The 15,509-nt window shown below is 36.4% G+C and overlaps 1 protein-coding gene across 2 annotated transcripts in view; it reads left to right on the top strand.

The window, feature by feature from the left end:
• Positions 1-8,795: 8,795 nt before the first annotated feature.
• Positions 8,796-15,509, top strand: part of LOC138170563 (short-chain dehydrogenase/reductase family 16C member 6-like) — a 49,902-nt gene continuing 43,188 nt past the window's right edge. Inside the window, exons 1-2 of one of the 2 annotated variants that reach the window (XM_069099969.1) lie at positions 8,796-8,988; positions 14,170-14,516. In XM_069099969.1, coding sequence (XP_068956070.1) covers positions 14,196-14,516 — 321 coding nt within the window. In that variant the 5' untranslated portion in view covers positions 8,796-8,988; positions 14,170-14,195. Of the gene's footprint in view, positions 8,989-10,977; positions 11,108-14,169; positions 14,517-15,509 lie in introns of those variants that run through there. The other variant, XM_069099968.1, reaches the window with a different exon arrangement.

Raw genomic sequence — 15,509 nt, 5'->3', positions numbered from 1 at the left:
TTTGAGAATAGTTGAAGGGAATATAAATGTAAATATATGTATATATATGTATGTATGCATACATATATATGTCTATGTAGGAGGGTATATATGGACATATGAATACATATATGAGTGTGTGTATATATGTGTACAGGTATACATAGACAGAGGGCACAGGACCAATTGAATAGGAAGGGATGATAATTAAAAGGTATAATTGTTGGGGGATCAAAGGGCTTGGAATATGATATTCCCAGAGGTCAAAGGAGCTGGGATTAAAACCAAGAATCACCTACCCAGCAAAACTGAGTATCATGTTTCATGGGAAAATATGGTCATTCAATGGAATGGAGGACTTTCAAGCATTCATGATGAAAAAACCAGAGTTGAATAGGAAATTTCACATTCAGATACAAGAAGCAAGAGAAGCATGAGAAGGTAAACAGGGAAAAAAAGTCATAAAGAAATGATCAAAGTTGAATATTTACATTCCTACATGGAAAAATGATAATTGTAACTTATGAAACTTTCTAAGTTTGAGAATAGTTGAAGGGAATATAAATGTAAATATATGTATATATACATATATATGTATGCATACATATATATATCTATGTAGGAGGGTATATATAGACATATGAATACATATATGAGTGTGTGTATATATGTGTACAGGTATACATAGACAGAGGGCACAGGACCAATTGAATAGGAAGGGATGATAATTAAAAGGTATAATTGAGAGGAGAGAGAGGAATATAATGAGAGGAGATGGGGAGAGAGAGAATGGGGTAAATTATCTCATATAGAAGAGGCAAGGGAAAACTGTTACAATGGAGGGGAAGAACAGGGAGGCAAAAGGGAAAGAGTCAACCTTACTCTCATCGAATTTGACTTAGGGAGGGAATGACATGCACACTAAATAGGGTATCTCACCCTGTAGGAGAATAGGAGGGAAGGGGATGAGAGGGGGGATGATGGAATGGAGGGCAGTTTCGGGGGAGGGAAGTTGGAAGCACACACTTTTGAAAAGGGGCAGGGTCAAAGAAGAGAATAGAACAACTGGGGGGTGGGATAGGATGGAGGGAAATATAGTCAGTCTTTCACAATATATGCACTATGGAAATATTTTGCATAGCTACACATGTACAACCTATGTTGAATTGCTTATCTTCCTAGTAAGGGTGGGTGATGAGGGAGGAAGGGAAAGAATCTGGAATTCAAAGTTTTAAAATCAAATGTTTAAAATATATTATTTATTATTATTATTTATTTTACCTGCAACTGGGAAATAAGAAATACAGGCAGTGGGGCATAGAGATCCATCTTGCCCTAAGGGAAAGTTGGAGGGGGGTGGGGAGGATATAGGAGAGAACAGATTAGGGAAGGGGATATTCAGTGGGATCTCTGTTTTGGGGTGGCGGGTAGGGGAAATATGGGGAGAAAATTTATAACTCAAAATCTTGTGGAAATGAATGATGTAAACTAAAAATAAACATAAAATTTAATTAAAAAAAGAAATATGTGTGTATATATATATACATACACATATATTTCACATAGTGCTTTGCAAACTCTCACATGCTATGTAATTTTTATCACCTCAAAAAATATTACCCAGTTTACTCACTCACCATATTCACTGATATAGCCCCCAAATAGCTTTTGGCATATTCCAAAGGTGAAATCCATCAAGATTTACCACAATGGGGAATAACTAGAGAAGGGGATCCATAAATACTTAGAATGGGAGCAGCAATAGCACAATGTAGGCTCGCCCCCCAACAATGACTCCTTTTAAGGGCAGTATATTTATTTGTATCTATGGGTCCTGACATATTTGTCTGATAATAAAAATAACATACAGTGCTTGTAAAAGAGCTTTCTTCTTTACAATAACTATGAAGTTCATGCAAATAATATTCCAGTTTTACAGAGGAGGAAACTATGGCTCAAATAGGTTAAATGACTTTCCTAGGGTCACATCAGCTAATAAAGGGACTTACGGGCTTCAACTAAGGTGTTCAAAGTCCAAGTTTGCACTACACCTCTCTGCTTACTCGCTTTTAGTCAAGATTGAGATTAGTCATAGAATTTGCCATTAGGAATGTATTATAGTTCTTTATTGATTCTTGGTTCTTTACAGGCAATTGTGGTTCTTTTTTTACTCTTCCGCCACTGACTCCAAAAATACCCATCCTTAAAAACAAACAAAAACTCTCACTAACTATCCCTCTCCTCCCATTCTTGCCCAAATTGTTTCTGAAAACCGCCACTCTTCTTATGTGTTACTTCTCTCCATTCACTCTTTGAACCAGCTACCCTGGCCTTCTTGTTGTTTCATGTATACCATACTCCATACCCCAGTTCTATGCCTCTTCACTAGCTGTCTCCCATGCATGGAATATTCTGCCTCCTCACCTGTGAATCCTTACATGCTTGGCCTCCTTCAAATATCAACTCCAGTCCCACCTTCTGCAGGAGGCCTTTCTGACCAGGAAGAGCTGGGGGATCACCCCACCTGCTAGTTACTCTCTAAGGCTGCCTTCCGTTAACTGTTTATATGTAGTATGGTTATGGTTATTTGCATCTTGTCTCTCCCATTCGAATGTGAGCTCCTTGAGAATAGGGTCCACGTTTTTTCCCTTTTTTGTATCCTTAGCACTTAGCATAGTATCAAATGGCACATAATATAATAATGTATTTTATTAATAATTAATTTATTATATTTTAATTTATATATTGATTACTATAATAGCATAATAATAACAAGCTTAATAAATGCTTGTTGACTTAACAATATTAACAACAAAAAGAAACTGAAGACTATATAATTATAATGACTAGATTTGGCTCCAATAGCAAGATGAAAAAATTATGCCTATCTTTGTTGAGATAAGGCACTAGGGGTGTGGGCTTTGCATAATTGGTTAATGGGTTGGTTAGTTTTGCTGAATGACTTTTTTTCTCTTACTACTTTTTTTGTTACAATAAATGATTCTCTGGGTAGGGAAAAAAGAAAAGTATATATTTGGAAATGAAAGTAATAAAAAAGATATCCATTTTAAATAGTAAATACAATAACAAGAAAAGATTGAAACATTGCAGCATCCAGTATTAGTATTAATCACATATCAAATAACAAATTCTTTCAATAGCCATAGAACACAGCCTTCATTATATCATTGGCAATTGGACAAGCATGTGCTGTTTGTAGAAAAGAAATCCAGTGAAGAAGTCCAGATCATGAGCTGACAGCTTAAATTAAAAAACCCTGCTTTGAAAAAAAATTTTTTTTAATGAACATGATGGTAAAACACCAAAAGAGATGGAGAAAATGTAGCGTGTAAGGGTTTTAAAAAGAGTAAAATTCCTTTGAGAATAAACAATCTCATAAAACTAAATGTAAGCCACTAATCCATATACTCAGTTACTAACCCAATCAGCTTCCAAACACTGCTGCATAGTAAATTAATGGTTGCCATTGCAAACTAAAGTGCATAAAGACTTTTGACAGGAATATATCCCGTAAAATAGTATCTGGTAGCCTTAGATTAAATTAATCTCTAAAATGAAGTCTGGAATCCTCATTGAACTAATAAGTATAGAAAGCTACATTGATAGAAAGAAATACACATGTAATATGTTAAACATCTATTATATCAGAAAGTTTTCATATGCAGACAAAAATTCCAAGTCAATCCCATATGACTTAATTCTTTCTGTCTTTGGTCACAAATATTCATTTTTTCAAGAATAAAACCTCTTTCATCTCAATTCTCACAGAACTCAAGACACTCAAGAGATTATCTAACCCAGCCTTCTACCTTCTGATAATCAGAGCCTAGAGTGTGTTTATTGTTTTTAAAGATCTCCTGGGAAGAAGATTCGACAACCTCCAAGACAGCCTTTCCCAGAGTGGATCAACATTGCAGGCAAAAAAATTCCTTCTTTATGTATAATTACTTTCACTCAATGTGATTTGAGTACATTTTTCTTCTTCAGTCCTCTATGGAAATGGAAAACTAATCTGCTTCATAATAATAATTCATATACTTGAATATAGTTACCATCACCCTTTATCCTTACTTACTTTATCCTTACTGCATCTAGGATAAGTACCACTAATCTTTCTTCATAAGACAGGTTGTATATCTTTTTAATCATTTTTTCATCTCCAGACTGTTGAAAGTTTCTCTGAAAATTTTCTTTTTAAGAGCACAATGTGAACTTGGACACAGCATTCTGATAAATTCTTCCCCAACCAGAATATTATAACGCAAAATATTCATTGCTTTTTAAAGAACCCAATATAAACAATTAATATTCAAGAGATCTACTTTGATTCTGAATGTTTTTCACAGATCAATTAACCAACTGTCAGCATTACTCCATTCTGATCTGTATTGTTTATTTTGTTCAGAGGTTATGTAGACATACATTTGTCCCAGAGGAATCTTACTCTGTTTTCAGTAGACTCTCTAATTTAGAGGTGGGGAACCTGTGGCCTCAAGGCCACATATGGCTTCTAGATCCTCAATCAACACTTCGGTTTCAGTCATATGTGACCTCAGGGTTATAGGTTCCCCATCCTTGGTATTTACCATCAAGATGCTTAAAGTCTATTCAGGGAGACAACAAATATCTATGTAAGTATATGCAAAATAAATTCATACTAATGGGTAGGAGACATGGTGTATTAGTAGCTGGAGGAATCAGGAAAGACTTCACATAATAAGTGGCAAAGAAGTTAAGTTTTGAAGGAAACAAAGGAACTCCATGGTACCTAGTAAATATACGTAAGATTCATTTTATATCTTGCTCATTTCTTCCCCTAGTTTTTTGCTATTCCTGGTTACTTTCCTGCTCCAAAATACCAAAAGCTAAAATTCAAATTTCCTATTCTTATATTCAATGCCCTTGAAGAGGGGGTCTATTATGTTTTTGTCTTTGTGCCCCATGGGCCCCCTGGACCTAGTAAATCCTAACATCACCACTTACCAAAAACCTTTAGTTCTTAGATCTATTTCCTCAAACTACCATATATTTATTTGGGTGTATATGTTGCTTCTCCCTGTAGAACATAAGTTCCTTGAGGGTGAGAACTGTTGTTTTTATTTTTTTTATTATGTTTTTGTATCTCCTGAACTCAAGACAGTGCTTATATATAGTAGGAGCTTTGCGTATAAAGGATTGATTGGCTTGGTTTGGACTCCTGTTCCACAGATAAGAAAATAAGGTTCCCCAAGGTTAGGTGAGTTACTCAGGGTCATAATTAAGTAAATGGCTGAGTTGGCATTCAAACCTAAGTATTCAGATTTAAAGTCCAGCTTCCTTTTCACTATAGCCAAGAGCTAATTGAATTGGTCAGAATTGCTACTTTGTTTTAGCAATATTCCTCAGGTTTCTTAATAAAGTTTTGTGTTAGGACTTTTTAGAATAAAAAAATGATACCTGAATCTACTGTCATGTGAAAATAAGAAATACACATTTTAATGAATATTATTATGGATTTTTATTAATTTTCATGAATTTTATTGATTACTATAAATGAATAATTATTCTTACCTCTGAAAAAAAAACTCCTTGATCATTTTGCCTAAAAACAGGGTGGCCAACCTTAGAAGTTCATTAGACGTTTGCCCAATAGCTTGATGGCTGACTCATAGTAGTTAGACTTCTAAAAGACTAAGGGAACAGCAGTAACTTCCTGAAACTCTCCTCAAAGGACTTGGTATTTCTAACAGGTTGTGTGGCCTATTTTGTAGTTAATATCCAGATCTAGATAATGAACAGTTTCTTCTGAACTCCAAATACAGAAATCCAATTACATTGAGATTTATTATATAATTCCCATAAATTACTTTGGGTTCCCCATATCTAAGGTCAAATATGGTACCTCCGTTAAAATGATAAAATCATAGATTTAGAGGTGGAAGTAATCTTAGGACTTATCAAGTCCAATATTTGTACAGATGGGGCTTTTATATCCACTTGCCTTTATTTCTGTTACTCCTATCCTGTCTTTCACTTTAGCTTCCAAGCTTCCATAGTCCTCTGAAACTATGCAATCATCTCTCTAGCCAAATTCACTCTCATCCCTCTGAGAGGCAGAATTTCCCTTGGCCCTTGTGATCATCCTCTTCTTTTTGATAAAATCTAACTTGCGTGGAAAAGTTGGCTTTCTTCCTCCTGCTTTTGTAATGTTCCTTTTAGGTATCTGCCAAATCATATTGTACCATCCAAGGTATACATTCTCTCCATAATATTGCAGTATATCAAAGTCCATGCATAAAAGGGAGAAATTTCCACATAAACTAAACTTTCTGTAAAAACACGCTCCAGGACTAAAAAAAAGTTGATACATTTCTTTACTCACAAAAGACTTCAGACAAAGTTTAAGTAAACCTTGAAGTCCCTGACCCCTGACAACTTTCTGATTTAAGATTAGAATTCCTTATTTTTAATCTATATACCCTTGAACTACTCTAGGAACCCTACTAAACAAAAATGCAAAGGAACAAATTCAAATCCAATTAGATCTCTTTAGCTGAATTGGAATCATTCTCCTAACTTACCAATAAGCTGCTTTGCTCCATTTTTCCTGAGGTCCCTACTAATCTTTGCTGCAAGGAGCACAATAAGCACCAGCACACAGTTCTGTTTGTTAAACCCCATAACATTCCTAACATGCAAATCAACCTGCAGGAGAGAGCAAAAGAATCAAGGGCAAATGTATTCCACCTTCGTTCTAAATATCTGCCTTTACAGCAATACCTAAAAAAGCAAAGAATATGGGCAGACCTTACCTCATTCTGAATTATTAAATCTTTCCTTTATTGAAATTCATTTATTATTGAGCTAGGGGGCTCAATAGGTAGGAATTCTGGAGTTGAAGTCAGAAAGAGCTGAATCCAAATACTGCCTCAAATATTTATCAGCTGTATAACCCTGCACCTCTAAGTAACTGAACCTCCAGTTCTAAATCTACAGCCCTGTAATGATTCAAAGGAAGTTCTTGGGGACTTCTGCCAGAGGACTATGTATATGTGTATCTGTAAGAAGCTGCGAATTTATATTCATCTTTGAAAATGCTAGTTGCTCACTTGAGGTTCTCTATTTTGGTTGCCTCTTTTTTTCACAAAAATTTCTTCTGTGATTTTATTAAATTAAGCTTTCAAATGGGTGTGCACCTCAACATCAGGAGGGTCTCTAACACTAGGATTGCACTGTTATCTGATGCTGCTTCCCTCTCTGTTTCACTAACTCTATGTACCAATTGTGCCAAGGTCCATCTCTAGTTACTCCTAGGTGTTTTAGAGCCTCCTAGGCATAACAACCATGATGTGAAATTGCTGGGTGCAAAGAACCACTATTGCAATGAGATGAAAGTTGAGCACATGCTTCAATAACCAAGAACCTCATGGAGATTGAAAAAGATGAAGATGAAGATTGAGAGACCTTTTTTTTCCAAAAGTCATCTTTGAATGAAGATTTCTGACTCTTGGAACTTCAGCATAATCATGAAACAATAGCAAATGAAGAGTTAGAACCACAACCTTTGTAGGTCTTTTAAATAATTTTTTTGTAAACCACTCTACAGTTGGTGATGACTCATGTTTCAATAATTCTCATATGGGGGGTGACTAGGTGGCGCAGTGAATAGAGCACTGGCCCTGAAGTCAGGAGGATCTTAGTCCAAATCTGGCCTCAGACACTTGACACACTTACTAGATGTGTGACTTTGGGCAAGTCACTTAACCCCAATTGCCCTCCAAAAATCAAAAAGCAAAAAAAAAATTATCATATGGCCATAAATCTAAAACTGGCAATGATCTCAGAGACTATCTAGTCTGACCCTTCATTTCACAGATGAGGAAACTGAGGCCCAAGGATGCTAATTGACTTGCTCCAAGTCAGCGGTAAATAGTCAAGACCTGAGGCAGAATTTGAATTTAATATATGTAAGATGCTAAAGGGAACAAGTGCAAAAACATGAATAAAGCATGAGAAAATCAGAGAACTTGGAATCCAGACAGTTCACTAACAAAACCTCTAACAGGACCCAATATGCACACAATAAAAAGCAGTAAGGCATTTGCTTTTATTTGCAAGTTTTCTATCTCCCTTTGTGAATGACACTTTGGAAAGGCATAAAGAACATTCCCTTAGGGGCGGCCAGGTGGCTCAGCGAGTAAGAGCACTGGCTCCAGTGTCGGGATGACCTGGATCAAATCCGGGCTCGGATACTCAGCACCACACCCAGAAATAATTGGCCTTGTAACCTTCAGCAAGTTACTTAACCCCGATTGCTTTAAAAAAAAAAAAACATTCCCTGAGTGTCAAAAGGTTTAACTGACTAAGAAACACAGCCAAATAAGTTTCTACTTGGATTTAGGAGATGACACCTATGTGCTTAGAATAGAAAAGAAAGAAATCTATGAAAGTGATAATTACAATACCATCATTTATTAGAATAAATTTCTTCCAGCTTCCTTTTATGTACTATCCTCCTCAATTAGAATGTAAGTTCCTTGAGGATAGGAACTGTCTCTTTTGCTTGCATTGGCACCCCAGTGCTTAGCACAGTACCTGGTACATAATAAATGCTTTATCTACCTATGAGACTTTAAGAATGCTCCTTAAATTTAAGAATGTACTTTTAATTAATACTTTTTTCTCTAGATCTCTTCAGGAGATGGAGAGGGCACAGACAAGAATCCTCTTATACTTAGAAATGTACTCATAGGTTAATTAACACTTGGCTAACACATGGTGTCACACCCATGCATTCCTTTATCAAGTAGCCACATGGTGGAAGAAGTGGGAGGACAAATCCACTGCTAAATAATCTGTGCTCCAGGCACATTACACTAAAGCCTCACAGCTGCCCTGTGAGTTTGCTTTCCCAACAGTTTCCCAAAACTCTTAAAGGAGGCACCAGGTAACAAGGGACCATCCTGGGCTTGACAGAGTGACTGCTTCACCACACCAAGAGAGTTATCGGTAAGATGGGTTCTTTGACCATGGGAGGGAATGCATTGGGTTTGTACCACCAGGAGCTGCCTTCACTGGAATGTGTCATTGGGGATTCAATGTGATTTACAATAGCTTCCAAAACAGGGTAACAGAACACTTGAGTGTATTGAAAAGAGATCCTGGCTGTACCATGATCCCCAAAACTTCTTATTTTCTGTCACCACTATTTTGTTTGCTTGTTTTTTACCCAAAGGAGGTAATGACAAAAGCAGAGAAAGAAGACTCATGTACTAAATAGAGGGCAGGAGGCTGCTTGCTATAAGTAATATTTGTGTATATTAAAGGTGTACCAAATATCTAGACCTACGAGTGGCTAGAATAGTATTAACTCTTCAGATCTATACTCTTCCCTCCACCCTGCTGTTTGTCCCAGAAAGTTCAGATTACTGAATATTTATTTCCAGTATATGAGAAATACCTGTCACCCAAATGCAAGGAAAATATTTAGTCATTCATTTTCTTTTCTTTTTTTTTTTGAGGGGGAAGGTAGGGCAATTGGGGTTAAGTGACTTGCCTAAGGTCACATGGCTAGTTTTTTGTGTTAAGTGTCTGAGATCGTATTTGAACTCAGGTCCTCCTGACTCCAGGGCTGGTGCTCTATTCACTGTGCCACCTAGCGGCCCCAAACTTATTCTTCACAGCAATTTTTCAACCTGGGGACACAACACAGTACCTACCTGGACTGACCTGTTGACTCACCTTTTCTATCTGGATTTTTTTGGTTGCCACTACCCAAGGGTAGACCTGGACCAAGTCCAACATGTCGGTTCTGACTTAAACCAGTTAAGCATAAAGCAATATTCTATTCCAAAAAAAAACCCTTCTTATTGGCAAATTCAGTGTGCATTTTTCCTTTTAGGGTTAAAATATTATTTATATACATTATATATTTTTTACATGCTTACTTTTACATGTATTACTTTGTTTTACAAAAGGAATTTCCCTGAGAAGTTTTGAATTTGAATGCTTTCAGCAGCTAGAATAGCTTATTTCATTAGCTCAAGGAATAATATAGCAATGATTTATCAGTGGGATTTCAAAAATCTTTTCTCTCTGCGTGTCTCAAAGAACAATTTAATCTCACTTCAGTCAATGAAGCGTATAGTTACAAAGAATCTCAGATTCTTATTCCTTTTTGTAAATAGATCAAATTGAACACCTGAAAACAAACTTCCCTCCAATCAATGGAAAAAGTGCTGACCCTTTCTGCCACACTTATAGTCATGGTGCCTGGGTTCAAATCCCAGCTCTGCTATCTACTGCCAGTAGGACTTTGGACAAGTCACTTAAACTCTCTGAGCCTCAGTTTCCTGGTCTGTAAGAAGGAGGGGTGCTGGAGTAGGGGAAGCTAGTTGGTACAGAGAATAGTGTGCTTGTCCTGAAGTCTGGTAAAGTCTGGACACTGGCTGTGTGACCCTGGGTAAGTCACTTTAACTCTTGTCTACCTCAGTTTCGATAGTTAAATGGGGATAATAATAATAGCACCTACTTCCCAGAGTTGTTGTGAGGATGAGATAACATTTAATAAAGTACTTATCACAAACACATAGAAGTTCTATGATTCAGAACTCCTTTCCAAGCCATAATTTTAAAAGGGAGGCAGAAGGGTAGAGAGGAAAAGACAGGTAAGGTAGTGATTCTTCTTTCTGAATTTTGACAAAATTCATAGTAATGAAGTTTTGTTGAGCCAGATTACTAATATGGACCCATAGCTAGATTCGCCTAGAACCCTAGATTTTACCTAGTTTTGAATCTAAAAATCTTGGAAATTGCATTAATTTTTACATGTCACTAAGCCACTTTTCCTTTGGAGTCACTGGTACCTCCAGTAGCTTGAAATAGGGATGCTTATCATGGTGTCAGGAGAGCATCATGTAAGTATAGGCCATAGCTAACAGGTATGTGACATATTAAGATTTAAAAAAACACTTCCCTGTGTTGTCTCATTTAGTGTTCCCTAACTATGTAGATCATGGACAAAGGTTAGATGTCCATATGTTGACTAATCCAAAGGAATGGCTGATTATTCAGGTCAGAAGGAAAGACAGTGGCACAAAAGGCTGGTGTGTGAGAAACTTTAGGACAGGTGAGTATTTTTCACATCTTTCAAGTAGTATTACTCAATTAGTCACCAGTCAATAAACTAATTGAATACTAAGTTCTAGACACTGTGCCAAATGGTGACAATACAAATACAAGTAGAAAAACAATCCCAGTACTTTAAGAGATTATATTCTAATGGGAGAAGACAATAAATAAAAGGAAGCTGAAAAGGGCATGGGAGGAGATACTAAAGGTACCTAATAAAGGGGCATAGTTGAGAAAGTCCCAAGAGCATCCTGGAGAAGAATTAGATACGACTTTCTTAAAGGAAGGTTCTAAGAGGAGCCACTCAATCAGAGGAAGATGCCTCAATGGTGGAGGGAACAATTATCTGTTCTATATCACTGGGATGAGGGGGACAGCACCTCCACAATCTGGAAAATTCACATAAAATGTTTTTACCCTCCTTTTGTACCAACGAAGAAGTCTGACTTTTTTCTTTAAATTTATAAGGTTTTTATAGTACCTTATTATAAAATTTGGCTTAAGTATTTGGGTATAGGCTCTATGTCCTCGCTGGTCTTCTCATGTTGTCTTCAGCTTCCATAAAACTCCCAAAAAATTCTCATTTAATTTCTTGCAGGTATGGGGAAACTGTGACCTCAAGGTCACATGTGGACTTATAGGTCCTTGGGTGCAACCTTTTGACTGACTCCAAGTTTTACAGAACAAATCCTTTTATTAATGGGATTTGTTCTATGAAGTTTGGATTCAATCAAAGGGCTGCACTTGAGGACCCAGAGGGTCACACGTGGCCTCAAGGCTGCAGGTTCCCCAACCCTGATGCTCACCTTAGATATATTGAAACCAAGATGGGGAAAGTCATGATATGAAAGGAATAACTGTATTTCTAAAATGTGAATTCCAGGACTGAAATGAAACTTCAGCAATAAAGAGCTGAGGCCTGGTAGAGGAAGTCAAGAGGGCAGCCTAGAGAGGAATGGGGTATAAAATTGATACCAAATTAATTCAGTAAGCATTATCAAGCACCTACTATATGACAGTCCCTGAGTCAGGCAAAAGACACACCAAAACAAAAATGAAATAGTTTCTGCCTGTAAGAAGCTTATATTCTACTACACTGAAACAGTCAAACAGTCTGTAAGGCTAGTGTCTATTGGTAGAGGATAGAGAAACATTAAAATAAGTCTTATTCCTCAACTCTATTTTTCTAGAATTCCATTCAGGATGACATATTGTGTGTTTGTTTCATTCAAAAACTTGGGAATCATACCATATGAGTTTGAAAGCTAGCTCTGCTGATTACTACCTATGTAATCTTAGAAAAGTCATTTAAGCTCTGTAAGACTAAACTCCTCCTCGATAAAATGAGGGAAATGGACTACATAGCCTAAGACCTTTCCAGCTCCAAGTCTTTGCTCCTAATCCCCAACTCTTTATCTGATTTGCCTTTGACTTCATTCTTGGTGTTCCCCAAAAGACTATTGTCCTTTTTTTTCCCCAAGGAGTCAATAAAGGGTCTCCTTTTGCATAATATGCAGCCTGCTTGTATGGTACTACTTCTAGAAGGGGAACCCAAACCTACTATTTCTTTTCTTCTCTTCTCTTCTCTTTTCTCTCTTTTTTTTGCAATGGTTCTAAGAATTAGTGTCACTATTTACTAGGGAGACAGTGTGGTATGATGGAAAGTATATCAAACTACAATTCCAAAAGACCTGGGTTCTAGACAAGATGCAACTGTTTATGTTACCTTGGACAAATTACATCATCTCTCCATGAAGTAATGTGACTGGCTCCTATACATACAGCTGGAAAGCATGTTTGTAGTCATGTGAGGAAAGAGTCAAAAACAGGTTATGGTAACTAGGAGTCACAATGGACAGAATTCTAAGCTCAGGAAGGTCTCCAAATTTTACTAGCTATGTGACCCTAGGCAAATTACTTTACCTCTCTCAGTCTCAGTTTCCTCATTTGTACAAAGAGGGAAATAATACACTTGTTTCACGAGGCTGTTGTGAGGACTTCATGCGATAACATAGGTGAGATTCTTTTGCAAACCTTAAAGCACTATCTGGGGTGTCACAAAAGTCTTAGTGCAGCTTATGCTTTAATAGCTGAAAGCATGAATAGGTTAAAACCACACTCAGATTTTGGGGACATCCTGTATAAGTGCTAGATAATATGACTGTTATTAAGGGATATCCAACTCCAGCTCTATGATCCTATGTCAATAAAAGTAATACCTGCCATGCTCAAAATGCAAGGTTTTTGTCAGGATTAAATGAGATGATAATCATGAAAGTGTTTTAAAGGAATGCAATGTGTTATATGCGTGTAAAGTAGACTACTAGATCCAGAAAATTATGTATTGACAAGAAGCTTTAGAAGAGGGATTCTTAACCTTTTTTGTGTAATAGACTCCTTTGTTAGTCTGGTGACGCTTTGGGATCCCTTCTTAGACTAATGTTTTAAATGTATTGAATAAAACACATAGGATTACAAAAGAATACAATTATATTGAATGAAGGATGTAATTTTTCTCCCATCCAGCTCATGGAACTCTGAAATCTATCCATAGATGGCCTATAGATGCCAGGTTAAGAATACCTCCTTTAAATCATCATTATCACAGGCACTAAAATAATAGGAAAAGTACTGTACTAAAAGGCAAAAGGCCCATATTCTAGACCTCGGTTCTGCTACTTACTGATAATCACATAACCTTAGGCTGACTTTCCCCATGAGTCTCTAATACTTCATTTATAAAATGGGTTGATAATATTTGCCCAACCTAACTCATGGAGTTCTTATAAGAATTAAACAAGACGAAAGCACTTTGTAAATCCTAAAGTCCTGTGTAAATTAAGGTATAATTATTACTATTTATGTGATTTTTAAATATAAGCAAAATTAATATTGAGCAACTCATACTGTTCCTAGGAAGTAATATCAAGAAATTACTTTCTTGACCCAACTATATAAAAGGTTTAACTCATCGAAATAACCTGACTCATCTCCGTATATCTATTTTGTAACTTCTTTTGCTCTAATTTGTATGCTGACTTTCACCTTTCTAATTATTAGGCAACACCTTTCTTCAAACAACTGACATGGAAGTTTTGAAAGACACAACTATGTTTTTGGGGAAATTCCTCTATTACTTTGTAGAGTCTGCACTCTTCTATGTCATTCCAAAATCTAAAAAGAGAGTTGTTGGTGAAATTGTGCTAATAACAGGAGCTGGAAGTGGCCTGGGAAGGTTAATGGCCTTAAAATTTGTCCGTCTTGGAGCGATTGTAGTTCTCTGGGATATTAATCAAGAAAGCCTTACTGAAACATGCAGGTTAGCCAAAGAACACAGTTCTGCAAAAGTGCATGCCTATGTATGTGATTGCAGCAAAAGACTTGAAATCTACAAAGTTGCAGAACAGGTAAGACCTATTGTACCTATTATTCAATAAATCACTGCATCTAGTCTTCTGATTGTATTTCTTGGAGAGGAAAGGAGGAAGAGTTGTGAAAACTCCTCTATGCTTTTTTCAGGATGGGGAAAATCTGTGCAAACCCTCTGGACATTATTGGGGTTTGTATGAGTTTTTTTAATATAAATATTTTAAAATATTTTTAACTTTTTTTTTCATTTTGAGTTCCAAATTCTTCTCTTTCCTCCCATCCCTCCTCCAGTCATTAAAAAGGCAAGCAATATAATACCAATTATACATGTGAAATCATTCAAAATACATTTCATATTAGCCATGCTGGAAAAAAATAAAAAGCAAAAAATTGGGAAAAGTATGCTTCAATCTGCACTCAGAGTTCATCAGATCTCTCTTTGGAGGTTGATAGTGTTGCTCATGAGAACAATCTCCAAAATCTGAAATAGTTTAGAAAGAAATTTATTGGGTCATTTGGTAAAGCAGAGAGCCAAAAAGAAGGATTGACTCCCTCCTCCAGATTCTGGGACGATCATGTCAAAGGTTTCAGTAGACAAGTCCCACACAAATCATCTTACAAAGATATCACATGTGAGTCACCCATGAATGTCTTGAATGCATACAGGATCTGGGGGAACCTATGGAAATACCTATGGAGGTATTTCTAAAAATCCCTAACAAATGATTTTTAACTTTTTGCCAATCATAATTAGACCTATTATATTTCATGGGTATAACACAGATAGGATGAAATCTATAATCACACTTCAACAAAACTCAGTTTCTGCTAGCTTGTCTTTCACAAATTCTAGTTTCCTTTAAAGCATCTAATTTTTGCTGAAAATCTCTACTTTAACTTATTACCTAAATACAAAGACACAGTAGTTGAAATTATCAATGATAGTAGACAAATTAATAGTACAAATCCCTTCTAGATATGCATAGAGCAGGAGTGCAATAAATGCAAACAATATTCCATACAGAGGAGTC

The sequence above is a fragment of the Petaurus breviceps genome, unplaced genomic scaffold (assembly GCF_028583685.1).
Source record: "Petaurus breviceps papuanus isolate PSGF00001 unplaced genomic scaffold, PetGlider_PUasm1.0 38, whole genome shotgun sequence".
NCBI classification, from domain to species: Eukaryota; Metazoa; Chordata; class Mammalia; order Diprotodontia; family Petauridae; genus Petaurus; species Petaurus breviceps.
The sequence above is the reverse complement of the archived record's forward strand: the minus strand, read 5'-3'. Positions and strand labels throughout refer to the sequence as shown.